The following is a 13,795-nucleotide window of genomic DNA, read 5'->3' as shown; positions in this document are numbered from 1 at the left end:
TGGTATGTTAAATTATGTGGGAAGCAGTGTCAATTATGAAATAATGCTAAACCTTCTTTATGCATATCCTTGTATGGAAATACAAGTGTTCAAGAAACTATATGAAATTCCTAAAATTCTGATATATTATCTATCTTAATTCCAATTATCATTTTGAAAAGTTATCATTTTAAAATGTTATGTGTCACTTGGGGTGCCAGGGCTCAGTCGGTTAAGTGACTCTTGGTTTCAGCTCGGGTCATGATCTCAGGGTTGTGAGACTGGCCCCATGTTGGGCTCTGGGTGTGGAGTCTGCTTGGGATTCTCTCTCTCTCTCTCTCTGCCCCTCCCCCTCTCTAAAAAATGTTATGTGTCACAAAAATACCAAATTTCCTTGCCAAATGCATTATAATGAACTCTCAGGATCTTTAACTATGGACATTTTTAAGTCTTTTGTCATTTAGAGTTGTTTGCAAATGTGTTTCATCTTCAGAAATTCATGTAAAGGACACTGATAAGTACTCTAGAATACAGGTTCTGATAACTTTTAGATCATACCACTGAACTGGGTAAGAACTGACAGGACACTAATAGAAAAACTGATGGTTTCATAAAACTGTTAACAAAAAATCAACAAGAATTCCATGGGACTGAATGAACTGATGAGGATGATTATAATTTTTATGACTTTTTGTATGAAACGTTGTTGGTTCTTAGCAATTTGGTAAAGTATCCTTTAGAGAACACAGATGAAACAATTACTTTTTCTCCCTACCTGATCCCTCCAGAACTAAAAAATGTCAGTGAATATTCTTATTTTCATGGGAATATAATTATCTGCATAATCTGTTCATCTTGTAACCGGACACAAAGGGAAACTGGTTATATTACCCAGACTTTCAGTGGAATGTCATATTTGAGAAAGACATACATAGATATAATAGTTAAGGAACTAAGGTTGACTTTATGGAGCCAATAAAGCCCCTTGAAAAATCAGCCTGCTACGTTGCTTACAGAGTTCCCAATAGCCTTCCTAAGGAAGGTCACTTCCTGGCAAGCCCAGGAACCTCAGGGTGTTTTAGGAACCTCAAGAGAGGAATTCACCTAAATTTATAGGTATTGTAGGCAAGACCTACTGGCAGGTTTCTGGATTGGCTTCCTGGCCTTGAGAGGCTTTTATAAATTGAATCTGAGATTCCTTATGAAAAGTTCCAGCAAAGCAGACTTAAAAGTCTATATGGTCAATTCTTGCTGCAATGATGTAAATTCGTATTGCAATTATGTAAATAATCAGCCAAATTTAATGAGATTAAACTTATTTTACAAATTAGCCTTACTTCGACTATCTCTGATAGAAATGGGGGTGATTGTGAGACAAAGAATGCTTTAGTAATATACCTTTGTGGGTATCAGATTCTGTCGCTGTTATTTGTCTTTGAGGTTTTGTTTTCCACCTCTAAACTGAACTAGATCCTGAATTCTTCTAGTTTCCTCCAATATTTGGCTACAACTCTCCAAACTAACATTTCCAAGTGTTATCCCACCCTTCTGACTTGGAAACACTGAGAACTAAAATTGCCCTTTCCCAAAGCCATGCAAGCTGAAGTGGGACTTGATATAAACTTAAGAGAAATCACCACAATAGTTCGTGTATAGACAATTTTTGTGCCTGTTACTGTGTGGGCCACTCAGAAAAGATCGCCAGAGACATTCAAACTGCAAACCAGGAAAATCTAAGATTGCCACTGTCTGCCCTCACTCCATCTGAAGATGCTTTGAGCCTGACATCTAGAAATCTTCTCAATTGGCTGCCTTCAGAACTCAGAAACTGGAATTATAATCTCCTCCAAACATTAACCTTTGTTTTTATTTTTGTTTCCATAGACATACCTCTTATTAAATGCCTGAAGCAAATACTTCCACCATGTAGGCCTGTTAAAAAAGAGACAGCAGGCCCAAAATGGAGTCACTTATACTAAGCCCATGTCACCAAACCAAGACTGAATACCTAATCTCAGTTTTAGCCCCTCCCAGTCTGTAATCTTAACCTGTCAGTCTGGAATTTCCTGGTCAGCATTAGTGCCCTGCCTTCCCCCAAAGAAAGGTGGCCTTGCTTGAAACAATCCACTCTTTGACAGTAACTTTCTTGTCATGCCCCCTTCTGCCTCTAAAAGTCTTACATTTTGTACAGCTCTTAGGAGTTTCTTTTTGTTAGATGGGATGCTGCCCAATTCATAATCTTTGAATAAAGCCAGTAAGATCTTTACATTTATTCAGTGTTTTGTTTTGTTTTTTTTAAACAGGCTTAACTTGGGGAACCCACCTGCATGACCACCTTCTGAAATGAGACACAACCTTTTAATTATTCTCAGGACTAAGAAACTGGTTCCATTGAATATGAAACAATCTAGCAACTCAGGACAGGCTCAAACCTACTTATACTATATGGCTGAAGATGTTAAAATATTTCACAATATTACCCAAATCCTTGAACAGATTTCCAGGGCTAGCTAAATAGTCAGGATCACTGACCTATTTTCATGGCTGGACCCTTTCAAGTTTGGGACAATAGCTGGAGACTGGATTTCAAACTATGACCTGTATAATTATTTATATAAGTATAACTTTTAACATACCAGCTATCCAGGTAGTTAATGTCCTCATCATTGACTCTGGCATCACAGGGTAGATTATTATGTAAACCCTGACAGTTGTTCTCCCCCACCCCTTTTTCATAAGGGAGATGCCTGATTTAAGCTTGGATTGCTGAGGCATCTGCTCCAAGATGACTATCTTGAATAAACACATAGCCAGCCAAATGACTAGATAAAGTGCCAGACCACCTCCCCCAGCTAAGACTCCTTTGTTTTAGAGTTCTTGGTTGATTTCAATAACTGGCCATTTTTTGGGTGCTTGGTTTTTTGTTTTCCATTTTCTCTCTTCCTGTACTTTAAACTCCCACTTTTTTTTTTTTTTTAACGATTTTATTTGATTGAGAGAGGGGACGGGGGGCGGGGCGGACGGGGAGAACGGGGAGAAGAGAGGGAGAAGCAGACTCCCAACTGATCAGGGAGCCCCCTACAGGGCTCAATCCCAGGATCCCGAAATCATGACCTAAGTCAAAGCAGACACTTAACCGACTGAGCCACCCAGGCTGCCCCTCCTGCTCTTCTTTTTTAAATTCACTGATGAAACTCTTGATCGCCACCCTCAATCCCAGTAAAAGCAGAACCCCGGGCCTGTTCTAGCTTGCTCCCTCTCTACCTGTAACTGTGCTGTGTGCCCAACTGGTTTGTCTTGTAAGCTCCAGGGCTTGTAAGGAATAAACTTTTTTTTTTCTTTCAAAGTTTCCTGCGAGTCACTGCTAAAGGGTGTCCTGCAATCATACTAAGAACCATAAGAACACTGGTTTGAAAAGAGATGTCTGTGGGAAGCTCACTGGAGCCCAGGTGAGTGCCCCCAAACATTTCTAACCCTAGCATTACGATCGCTAGGCTGAGATAGCACAAAACACATCCATACCAATTAAATTAGGATGTCTGGTAGTAGAAGCAAAATACCAATGCTACTTAAATATTATTTTATTTATTATTTTAAAGCATTATTACTAATAGACCAAGAGAGCACAAAACAGGGTGTGACCTGGGCATTGTGATTTCTAAAAGCTCTCCAGGCAGTTCTAGTACGTAGCAGAGATTGGAAACAACTGACCTAAAGTAAATAAGATACTTATGGAAACACCAGTAATTCATGATTTAAATATGAGAAACATAGGGCGCCTGGGTGGCTCAGTTGGTTAAGCGACTGCCTTCGGCTCAGGTCATGATCCTGGAGTCCCAGGATCGAGTCCCGCATCGGGCTCCCTGCTCAGCGGGGAGTCTGCTTCTCCCTCTCCCACTCCCCCCTCTTGTGCTCTTTCTCTCTCTCACTCTCTCTCTCAAATAAAAAAAAAAGATTTAAATATGAGAAACATAGGTTATACAGTTGAGTAAGCACTGGACTGTATTAAAAAAGGTCAACAATTAACATTCACCTTGAGAAAAGTGGCAGGCAACTAAGAATGACAGAAGTTACTGGAAAGAAAACAATGAATAAAAAATCTGAGTAATCAAGGCATTGATTCCTTATAAATTTCACTCACTGAAAACTGGAAGAATGTGTAACTTTAAACATTTGTAAGTTAAAACCATAACAGGTCAGAAATCACCTTGCTTGAAAGGAAGTGGGTTTTGTGTTGCACTGGAACAGATAATGCCAGAATAAAAATAGTAAACACATTTTCTCACACACATACACATACACATACACCCACATCCACCCCACCCCCACCACGGAAGTACCATGCTAGATGCAAATAGCAGAAATGTAGTTTGAATAGGAAGCAGTGATTTAAGTCCAAACATTTTACTGAGTAAACAAACACAAAACCCAATATGCAAACTTCAACAGATAATGAAGCTGCTGAAGTGTTCAATTTATGTATTATGCTGGAGAAAGCAAGAGCTTTTTTTTTTTTTAATTTTGTTTTTTTAAAGATTTATTTATTTATTTGAGAGAGCGAGAATGAGAGAGAGGAGGGTCAGAGGGAGAAGCAGGCTCCTCGCTGAGCAGGGAGCCCGATGCGGGACTCGATCCCGGGACTCCAGGATCATGACCGGAGCCGAAGGCAGTTGCTTAACCAACTGAGCCACCCAGGCGCCCGAAAGCAAGAGCTTTTTAAAGATGAAATAATGAAATACACTCGCTGCCAAAAACCCCCTTCCCGAATAAGGATTACACTGTTTTGAAGTCTTATCTGTAGCACTTCAAATGATCCAAACTGCACAAGCCTTCAATAATTATAATTATTCATCTAGCGAAAATGCCGTTTTCCCACAAGAAAATTCCTCTTAGGGGACCATACCGGGGCCTTACGTCTCAGTGAGCATACGTTTGTTTCACCGAATTTGGGTCCAACGTCACCACCAGCCACTGCTATAGCATAAAACCAATAGCCAAAATATTAAAAGTCTGAAAACAGCGATACCAAACGATTCTAAATCCTCTTACCAATGTAGCAAGCACCTGGAGAAACTGCCAACCACGGACGCCAAAGATGCCGGGCTCGCTGTCCACTGTAAGATGAAGGGGTCCTGAATATCTGCCCCCTTTCCGGGACAGGACCAGTCGGTTTCGAGAGCTTTATTCCCCGTGCTGCCGGAGAAACGGACCAGAGGTCACGGACGACCCTTGACTGGGGAGCGGTCCGCACTACCCCACCGGTCTAGAGAGGTTTTACGCGCTCAGCGGCCAGCCCTCAGAATGTAGATTAGACAGCGCGCGCAGCAAAAAAAAAGCCGTTGACGCGCCTGCGCACTGCTGCCCTTCCGTCCTCCGCTCCGCCCACTGAGAAGAAACCGTCATCCCGGAGCCGCCACTTCCGCGGGCGCGTGCGCAGTGGCGAGTCGGGCGCGTGCGCAACCCCCGATTCTTCCAGGCTGGAGCTTCTGCAGCTCACGCTCCTCCTCCCGCTCCCCACCCCCCAGCCAGCCGCGGCCCAGTACCAGCGTGTGGTCCCGCGAGGGGAGCGGTCGGTACCTCGTGCTCACGAGACGGCCGTGGTCCGCGCTCGTGGCGCGTGGCACTGGCCATGGCGATGGATCAAGTGAACGCGTTGTGTGAGCAGCTGGTGAAAGCGGTGACGGTCATGATGGACCCCAGCTCCACCCAGCGCTATCGGCTGGAAGCCCTCAAGGTAGACGGGGTCTGGCGCCCCGGGCCTGCCCCAAGACCCTCCCCCAACTCCAGCGGTCCCCCCGCAGCCCAAAGCCCTGCTGGTTTCCCGCCCACGCAGCCCTTGGACCTCCTACCGCAACCCCGGGGGGCCTTAGCCTTTCCCCTCCACGCCCTCCGCGCCTCTTCTCACTCCGGGCTTTCTCTGCTAACCGCGCCTCCCCTTCTCTCGGGACTCTCCGGTTCCTTGCTGCTTCTCATCTTATTACCACTTCCCACTGCCCTCTCCTCTCCTTTCCCCACTTCTGTTCAGTCTTGCCCGCACCACAGCCGGATGCTTCTATTTTATTACCCCAAGCCCCACATCCCCTAGGCTTCCCGTGGCGCACGTGCCCATCACGTCCCCAACACCAGCTACATTCTTGACAGTCTCCCCTGCATTAAACGTTTCCTTGCACTCTCCTGACCCGTCCTAGTCGAGCTCCAGCCCCCCTAATGCCACTTTATTTACATTCTTACACCTCTCACTAATCCTCTTCTGTGTCTTGGGTTATTTCTGGGCTAATTCTCCCACACCCTCCCCCCATGTTCTTTTACTGTGTTCTATTCTCAGGCTATTTTGCGCAAAGATGAACTTCTGCCACTTACTTTGCATTTTAACAAGGGCACTTTGGTTTCCTGAAAGTAGTTTTCTTGAATCCGGATGCTCAGCTCCTGGGACTGACTCTTGTGTTGCAGTTTGGGAATGCTAATACAAATTGGGATGCTAATAAAATGTGAACTTATTCCCACATCAAACTATGTGTGTAGGATGTGAGAGATGACCATTAGGAAAAACACCTGTGCATATATATTTTTTAAAGTTTTTATTCAGTTAAGTGCTGTGTATGTTTTAAATGATGTAACTTTATAGAGTGAACATCATTTGGGGAAAACTTTACTTTTAAAAACACAGATGTCTGCCACAGGATTTGGAATGAGAAACAGTTGGGTTCTATTAGTTTGGTTTTTTGCTATAAAATATTAAAAATATACACAAAAGTAAAGGGAATAATACTACAATGATCTTGTATATACCCCTCACCTAAATTCAGGAGTTACAAAGATTTTGCCACATTTGCTTTATTCCTTCCCCCCACCTAACTTTTTTTAAAGCAAATCCTAGAAATTGTCATTTCATTCCTATATACTTCAGGGGTATATCTCTAACAAATGATTTTTTACTCCTTTAGGTCAGACTTTTTTCAACATTATTTGGCCATAGCATGGAAAATTTATAACTATCAAAGTGAAAGGAATGTTTATCAGTTCTTTACTCATATACTATTGGTCTAGATTCTGCAGTTTAAAAATATAGCTCAGGTTGGAGTTCCGTAAGGTAAGTTTTTAAATTTTTTAATCCCCACTCTCTCTTGCCTCCTAAGGGAAATACTAACTTTTTTTGTTTCAGTTTTGTGAAGAGTTTAAAGAAAAGTGCCCTATCTGTGTCCCCTGTGGCTTGAGGTTGGCTGAGAAAACACAAATTGCCATCGTCAGACATTTTGGCCTTCAAATCCTGGAACACGTTGTCAAGTAAGGAGCTTTTGGACAGTACCACCGAAGTCTGTGAGAGAGCAAATCTTTATTTCTTATATAACTCATAGAGATAATCTTTAGGTGAGTAGAAAAGAACAATCTCCAAGAAGAAAGGAGTGATCCCCAAGAGATTATCACAGCCTCAAGAGTACTCTTATTTAAGACTTAACCTTCCTCTTTTTCAGTTTTTTCATCCATGTAAAATACATGGTACAGTCAAAGCATTCTACATATATTATCTGATAGTGGTTCAGTCAGTATTTATTGAGCTGCTACTATATGCCAGCAGATCTCAGTCTTTTTAGAATAATACAGTGTATAGGTAATAAATCTCTGGTTAGGCATTGTACTTTTAATTTTTTTTTTAAGTTTGAGTGTGTTCTTTCTCTGAATGGCGAATCTGAAGCAGGATTATATGAGAAAAACTGAAAACCCTTCCTAACTTGAGTCTCCTACCCCTAGCATTTATCAGAAGAATCAGCTTTTAAGACTTAGCCATAGTTTTTGTGTTCTGTGTTATTCATAAGCCAGCACCAGAAAAAGAGGAATTAGTGGTATCACCATTGTATTTTCTGAGAAGCAACTACATTTGTTGCAGTTGTCCCAGGTGTATATTTGCTTTTGACCTATCAGTAAAATCAAGAGGAAAAGCTAATCTGTGCACAAATCCTGTGTGAATATCAAATAGTGGACCACTTCCTATATAGAACTTTTTCCCAAGAATTTTTCTGTTGTTAGCATTTTAGTTGAATATAGAGTGTTCTTGTCCATTTTTTGAAGGGTACAAAATCAAAAGTACAATTTCTTGGTGAAATCACTAGCATAATATAACATAGAATCAAAGCTAGTCTCTTATGAAGACTTCTAATGTGGTTCTCTTGACCTTACACATTTTGGTGGCCAGGTTTCGGTGGAACAGCATGTCTCGATTGGAGAAGGTCTATCTGAAGAACAGTGTCATGGAGCTGATTGCAAATGTAAGGAATGATTGGTTGGAACACTTGTGTTTCAGAGGTAGTTTAGACTAAGGGTAACTTCTTTAACATTTATGTAAAAACTAGGTCTACATAGGTCAAACAGCACGCTCAACAGGGCAGAGAAGATGAAACATTTTCAGCAAATGAACAAGATTATTAGATCTAAACTAGATTGCACTTTGCTGTTTGTTTCCTTTTATTCCAAACCGAATTACTGTATGATTTTAACAATACAAAATATGCAGTATGAATTAGTATCAGGAATTAGGATATGACTTTAAACATGCCTAAAATCCACAGCCTTTTTTCTTTTTTTTTTTACAAATGGCATGAAAAGTTGAATTCCCACCTTTTCCTCTCCAAAGTTGAGTGACTTTAATAGAAAAAAATCCCCTTCAAAACTATCAATTTAGGATTTGTATTTTGCTGGTTCTTGGGAAACTTGATAGAAATCCTAATTAATTAATCTCGCTATCAAACTCCAGAAGAACAACGTCCCAGGAATAGTTTTTTTGGTCTTATAATGCTAGAACTATCGGTAAAATATTTAGTTTTGCTTCCCAAACTCTCTTATTTTATCAGCTTCTTATTGTCCTCCTTTCTGTACTCTTCTACTTTGGCGCTCTTACAAAATGAAATAGTCTGAGAGTCTCTTCAGTTTGTAAAGGAAAACAATGATGTCTTCCTTGCTCTGTGTGACAGTCACTTTATGCCACCCTTACTTAAGCTTTGAGTGAGGAAAATGGTTAGTGAGAATGCAGGACAAGTGACTCAGACCTGGAGAACAGGTTTGTTTACCCCGTTTAGTTTAAAAGCAAGCCTGCTGAGGAGTTGTGTACACTTTCACAGCACAGGGTTTTGGGTTTTTTAGGTTTCTTAAATTCAGTCTTACAAACCTCTTACTATCTCTTATTCTTTTTCAGGGAACACTGAATATTTTGGAAGAAGAGAACCATATTAAGGATGTTTTGTCTCGAATTGTAGTAGAAATGATCAAGCGGGAGTGGCCACAGCACTGGCCTGATATGCTAATAGAACTGGACACCCTTTCCAAACAAGGGGTATGAAATATAACTATATTAGTTCCGTTTATTTTGCGGGGCTGTTCTGGAGTTTGTTTTGTCAACAGAAAAGAGCTTTTGGGCATACCTATAGTGAAAAAGAAGTTTCAGTTTAATTAGCTTATTTCTATTGATGCAGGAAACACAGACAGAATTAGTGATGTTTATCCTTCTACGACTGGCAGAGGATGTAGTGACCTTTCAGACACTACCCCCTCAAAGAAGAAGGGATATCCAGCAAACATTAACCCAGAACATGGAAAAGATCTTCAGTTTTCTACTTAACACGCTTCAAGAAAATGTAAACAAGTACCGACAAGTGGTAAGGGCTACCCCACCTCCCAAAAGTTCTATTTTCTAATATGAGTGGTTTTGTTGTTTGTTTTTTTGAAGTTAAAATAATCTGTCAGCAAGGAATTAGGATGTCTAGTTCAGCAAAAGGAAACCATTTTATAAGCAAAAGAGAAACATGACAGGAAGAACTGGAACTAATTTTCCAAGAAACTCAGGTCAGTGAGTTCCCATGTTAAAAAAATAATCCTTTATAGTAAGAAACTTCTTAAAACAGTATAAAAATTGTTAATTCTTAATGTTTAAAGTATTTAAAACCCGGATTTCCGGTAGGTCAGGGTAGCATCCCTGTTAAATTTTGATGCCATATTTAGTCCCGGTCCCTTTTGCAGGAAATTGCCAGGTTTTATTTATCTTGACCACATGATTCTTGGTACAGATTTCCCCTGCTACCTGAAAGAAGAGCGTTCCCTTGAAATCTTTTGTAAGTCCAAATAGCATAGAATGAAGAAGAAATTACCATTAATTTATATGGAATAATTTCTGAACATTCCCACATCCAAAAAATAACCTCTCCTTAGCTTTTATGACACCTTAGGGACACATCTTGCTAACAGGCACACAAAATAAGTCAAGATAAAGCACAGATGCTCCCAGACACAGTTCAAAGCTATGGCAGTTCCATGCTCAGATGCTGATTGTAGTTCCTGAGAAAGGAACTTAGTGGTACCTCTGTAAGGTCTTGCTGTAAAACAAATATTGAAAGCTATTTTCACTTTTTGCCTTTCTTTAAAGTAAAAGCAGAAAATCCTCCTCGGATTTCTTTCAGTTAAAGAAAACAGCTACTAATGTGGGTCTTGTGAAAAATCAAAGTTTCATAACACAAACTTACAAAAAGTGGGAAATACCTGTATTTTATTCTTCCTGGGAAGGTATTCGGCAGAAGAGGGCAAGCCAGATACTGTGTTTCCAACCATTGTCATTTTTAACAGAGAGCTTTCAGAAGAAAGCCATGTGAAAATTAATCTAGTACAGTAGTTCTCAGCAAGGGACCGTTTTGTCCCACGTGTTATCACAGCTGGGGGGTTGCTGCTGGCATCTAGTGGGTAGAGGCCAGGCATACTGCTAAACATTCTGTAACACACATAATTGTTCCTCTACAATAAAGAATTATCCAACCCAAATGCCAGTAGTATTGAGGTTGAAAAACCCTGATCTAAGGATGCCTGGGTGGCTCAGTCGGTTAAGCCATCCAACTCTTGATTTCAACTTAGGTCATGACCTCAGGGTCAGGAGATTGAGCCCCACATTGGGCACCTCACTGAACGTGGAGCCTGCTTAGGATTCTCTGTCTCCCTATCCCTCTGCCCCTCCTACCCCACCTAAAAAATAAAAGAAAAACCCTGATCTAGAATTCTTATATGTGCTTATTCACAAAATAGGATTAATTAAAATTAGTTATTTTTACACCCCTGGCAATTTTTTTTTTTTAAAGATTTTATTTATTTGACAAGAGAGAGAGGGATCACAAGTAGGCAGAGTGGCAGGGAGAGGGAGAAGCAGGCTCCCTACTAAGCAGAGAGCCCGATGTGGGGCTCAGTCCCAGTACCCTGGGATCATGACCTGAGCCGAAGGCTGACGCTTAACTGACTGAGCCATCCAGGCGCCCCAGGCCCCTGGCAATTTTTAGAGAAGTATTAGATACTAACACAAATGATGGGAAGGTACTTTGAGCTGTTGGGGTGGGGAGAACTCAGAGTAAGTACCTAATATATGCCATATACTTGTTTGCACTTTGTGTGTTACTTAATCTTCAGAACAACCCTAAGAGTCAGAAAGTATAGTCTCCATTTTATGGATGAAGAAAACAAGGTCCAGAGAATAATTATTGAAGATCCCCTAGTAAATGGTTGTGGTGAACTTCAAGTCCCATTCTATAATGGCCTGTTTCCCCCAGAATATCTCCCCAAGATTTTTCAAAAGAAAATGTCAGGAAAATACTTGCACTTAAAAACTTAGGTGTATTGAGGGTGAAGGAGGTATTTTTTTTCCTTTTCACCTAGGAGATTTAATCTGTGGGAGAAGGGGGACAAATTATGACTCCTTAGATGCCCCAGCAGTCTAGCCAGCATGCCTGCGCAGGGCTGATGAGTGATGGTCTGAGACGTTAGAAACACATCCGCTGCAGTGTTTTTCTTTAGCCTCAGTTTCAGTTCCCTTCATCTGTTAAACCAGACTACCTCTTGTGTCCAAGACCAGAGCACACCAGGAGCTGTCTTGTGTACCTGGAACAACGTCTTTTGCTTGAGAAGTTGCATCCCTTCTTCCATTCCTTCTCTCCTTTCCTCCCTTCTCTCTTTCCATCTCAGCTTCTTACTCCCTTCCCTTCCCCTTCTCGCCTTCCATCCCTTCACCTTCCCAGTTGGGGTGGGGAGGGTAGGTTGAATGGTAAACGCGACAGGATGAGTAGGCTCGCTGTCCCTGTCCAGTGACCTGGGCCCTGGTCCAAGGGGACCTACAGGATCGGAGTGGGAGTGAAAAATTGTTGGAGAGGAAAGACTAGAATTGGCTCTTGTCACTTGGATTCCTTTTCCTTCTTGGACAGCATCAGTAGATGCTGGTGTGAGAGGGTTCTCCTCTCTGCCCATTAACACTTCTATCCCGTCACTGATGATGAAGACTTAATACTTGTCCTTTATTAACAAACGTATTTTTTAAAAGTTGAGAAGAGAAATTGTAGAACAAATCCTTTATAGTCCTAATGGCAGTGAGTTTTTCAGGTGCTTCAAAAGTTGTTATTCCTGCTTCTGTTCCCCTTTACTTGTCTTCAGGAGTTATTCTTCATTTTAATTTCAGAAGTTTTTTTGGAAAATAATAGTTTTGTACATGTAAATTATAAGCATTGTGTAGTATTTATGTAATTTAAAGTATAAGGGTAGAAATCAGTTATAATTGTACATTTACTGAATGGACATTATTTTTATCTATTCAGCATGTGATATTTTTGTGTGTGTGATTTTCCTGTGTTATGTGCATACATATATGGTCATAAATTATGTTCATTCAACTTTGTCTCACCTTTTTCCATTTATATTACATCATTTCAATATTCTTTTGCTAGTTATAATTTGTCTTTATTTGAATATGAAAAAATGCCCATACTTTGTTTTGAATTACATTTCTTTGATCCCTAGCAGTGTGGAGCCTTATTTATTCATCTGTTGTACTTTCTAAACAGTGTGCTTTGAAACTGTCTTTGTGGACTTAATGTTGCAACAAATTTGTGTAAGCTCTTTAGATACTAACTTTTTGTCATATTGCTAAAATTCAAATAACCTTTCCTTAGGGGAAATAGTAGCTAAATTTTCTTAATGCACTTGTATTCTTTTCCAAGGTTAAAAGTGGAGTCTGTATTTAAAATCATTATTCAAGGGACTTTATTAAGTGGGTGGAAAGTTACTTACATAGCCTTTTGCTCATTAAAAACATTGGATCCTTATACTTCTTTTCTTTCAGAAGACAGATAATTCTCAGGAGTCAAAGGTAAGAGCTCTTGTGGAGTTGGAAGGAGACTTCTTTGAGGCTTTCAGGTACAGAGATGCATATACCTAGTGGAGGGTAACCTCAGCCTTGGTTTAGATGATCACTGAGCAATGGTAGAAGGGAGTTAGAATTGCCGTATTTACAATTTATCAGAGGAGATGAAATGGCTACATGCGCCAGTATGATCTCATTGACAGACACTGAGAATGCTGTTGTTTGAGAAGTTGTGCATCAAAAGAAGACCTTTGAGTGCTCTGTCTGGCTGTTACATGAGTATGTTTTTTTTTTAAAAAAATTGTTTTCTTTTTAGAATTAGAGAATAGGAGGAGCTAAGGCATAACCACAGCCTCTTTGTCTGTTAGTGAGGACTTAATGATTGAAAGTTATTTCTTTTCACGCAGGCCCAAGCAAACTGTCGAGTAGGAGTCGCAGCGCTGAATACTCTAGCAGGCTACATTGACTGGGTGTCCATGAGTCATATCACTGCTGAAAACTGTAAGCTTTTAGAGATGCTCTGCCTGCTTCTGAATGAACAGGAACTTCAGTTGGGAGCAGCTGAGTGTCTTCTCATTGCAGTCAGCAGAAAAGTAAGTTACCACTTCAAATTGACTTTTATCCTCAGAGTCTCTACGGGGTATGTATGTATGTGTGTCTAAT

The 13,795-nt window shown here is 40.7% G+C and overlaps 3 protein-coding genes across 6 annotated transcripts in view; 2 read left to right on the top strand and 1 right to left on the bottom strand.

The window, feature by feature from the left end:
* GTPBP2 (GTP binding protein 2) overlaps nucleotides 1-3,362 on the top strand; it is a 43,930-nt gene extending 40,568 nt beyond the window's left edge. The window contains exon 12 of the mRNA XM_064597644.1: nucleotides 3,327-3,362. Within this exon, the coding sequence (XP_064453714.1) occupies nucleotides 3,327-3,347 (21 nt within the window). The 3' untranslated portion in view covers nucleotides 3,348-3,362. The remainder of the gene's footprint in view (nucleotides 1-3,326) is intronic.
* Nucleotides 1-5,275, bottom strand: part of POLH (DNA polymerase eta) — a 36,737-nt gene extending 31,462 nt beyond the window's left edge. Inside the window, exon 1 of one of the 3 annotated variants that reach the window (XM_045866937.3) lies at nucleotides 5,029-5,275. The gene's annotated coding sequence lies outside the window, so the exon portion shown is untranslated. The remainder of the gene's footprint in view (nucleotides 1-5,028) is intronic. The other 2 variants (XM_045866936.3, XM_045866934.3) reach the window with 2 other exon arrangements.
* A 162-nt stretch (nucleotides 5,276-5,437) lies between these two features.
* The window catches only part of XPO5 (exportin 5), a 50,755-nt gene continuing 42,397 nt past the window's right edge, over nucleotides 5,438-13,795 (top strand). Inside the window, exons 1-7 of one of the 2 annotated variants that reach the window (XM_045866932.2) lie at nucleotides 5,438-5,713; nucleotides 7,142-7,263; nucleotides 8,171-8,243; nucleotides 9,167-9,304; nucleotides 9,444-9,626; nucleotides 13,112-13,138; nucleotides 13,540-13,725. In XM_045866932.2, the coding sequence (XP_045722888.1) occupies nucleotides 5,609-5,713; nucleotides 7,142-7,263; nucleotides 8,171-8,243; nucleotides 9,167-9,304; nucleotides 9,444-9,626; nucleotides 13,112-13,138; nucleotides 13,540-13,725 (834 nt within the window). In that variant the 5' untranslated portion in view covers nucleotides 5,438-5,608. The remainder of the gene's footprint in view (nucleotides 5,714-7,141; nucleotides 7,264-8,170; nucleotides 8,244-9,166; nucleotides 9,305-9,443; nucleotides 9,627-13,111; nucleotides 13,139-13,539; nucleotides 13,726-13,795) is intronic. The other variant, XM_045866933.2, reaches the window with a different exon arrangement.

The sequence above is a fragment of the Mirounga angustirostris genome, unplaced genomic scaffold, assembly GCF_029215605.1.
Source record: "Mirounga angustirostris isolate CCGP_5_RB_7025 unplaced genomic scaffold, mMirAng1.0.hap1 SCAF_8, whole genome shotgun sequence".
NCBI lineage: Eukaryota > Metazoa > Chordata > Mammalia > Carnivora > Phocidae > Mirounga > Mirounga angustirostris.
Note: the sequence above shows the minus strand (reverse complement) of the source record. Positions and strands in the feature narration are given on the sequence as shown.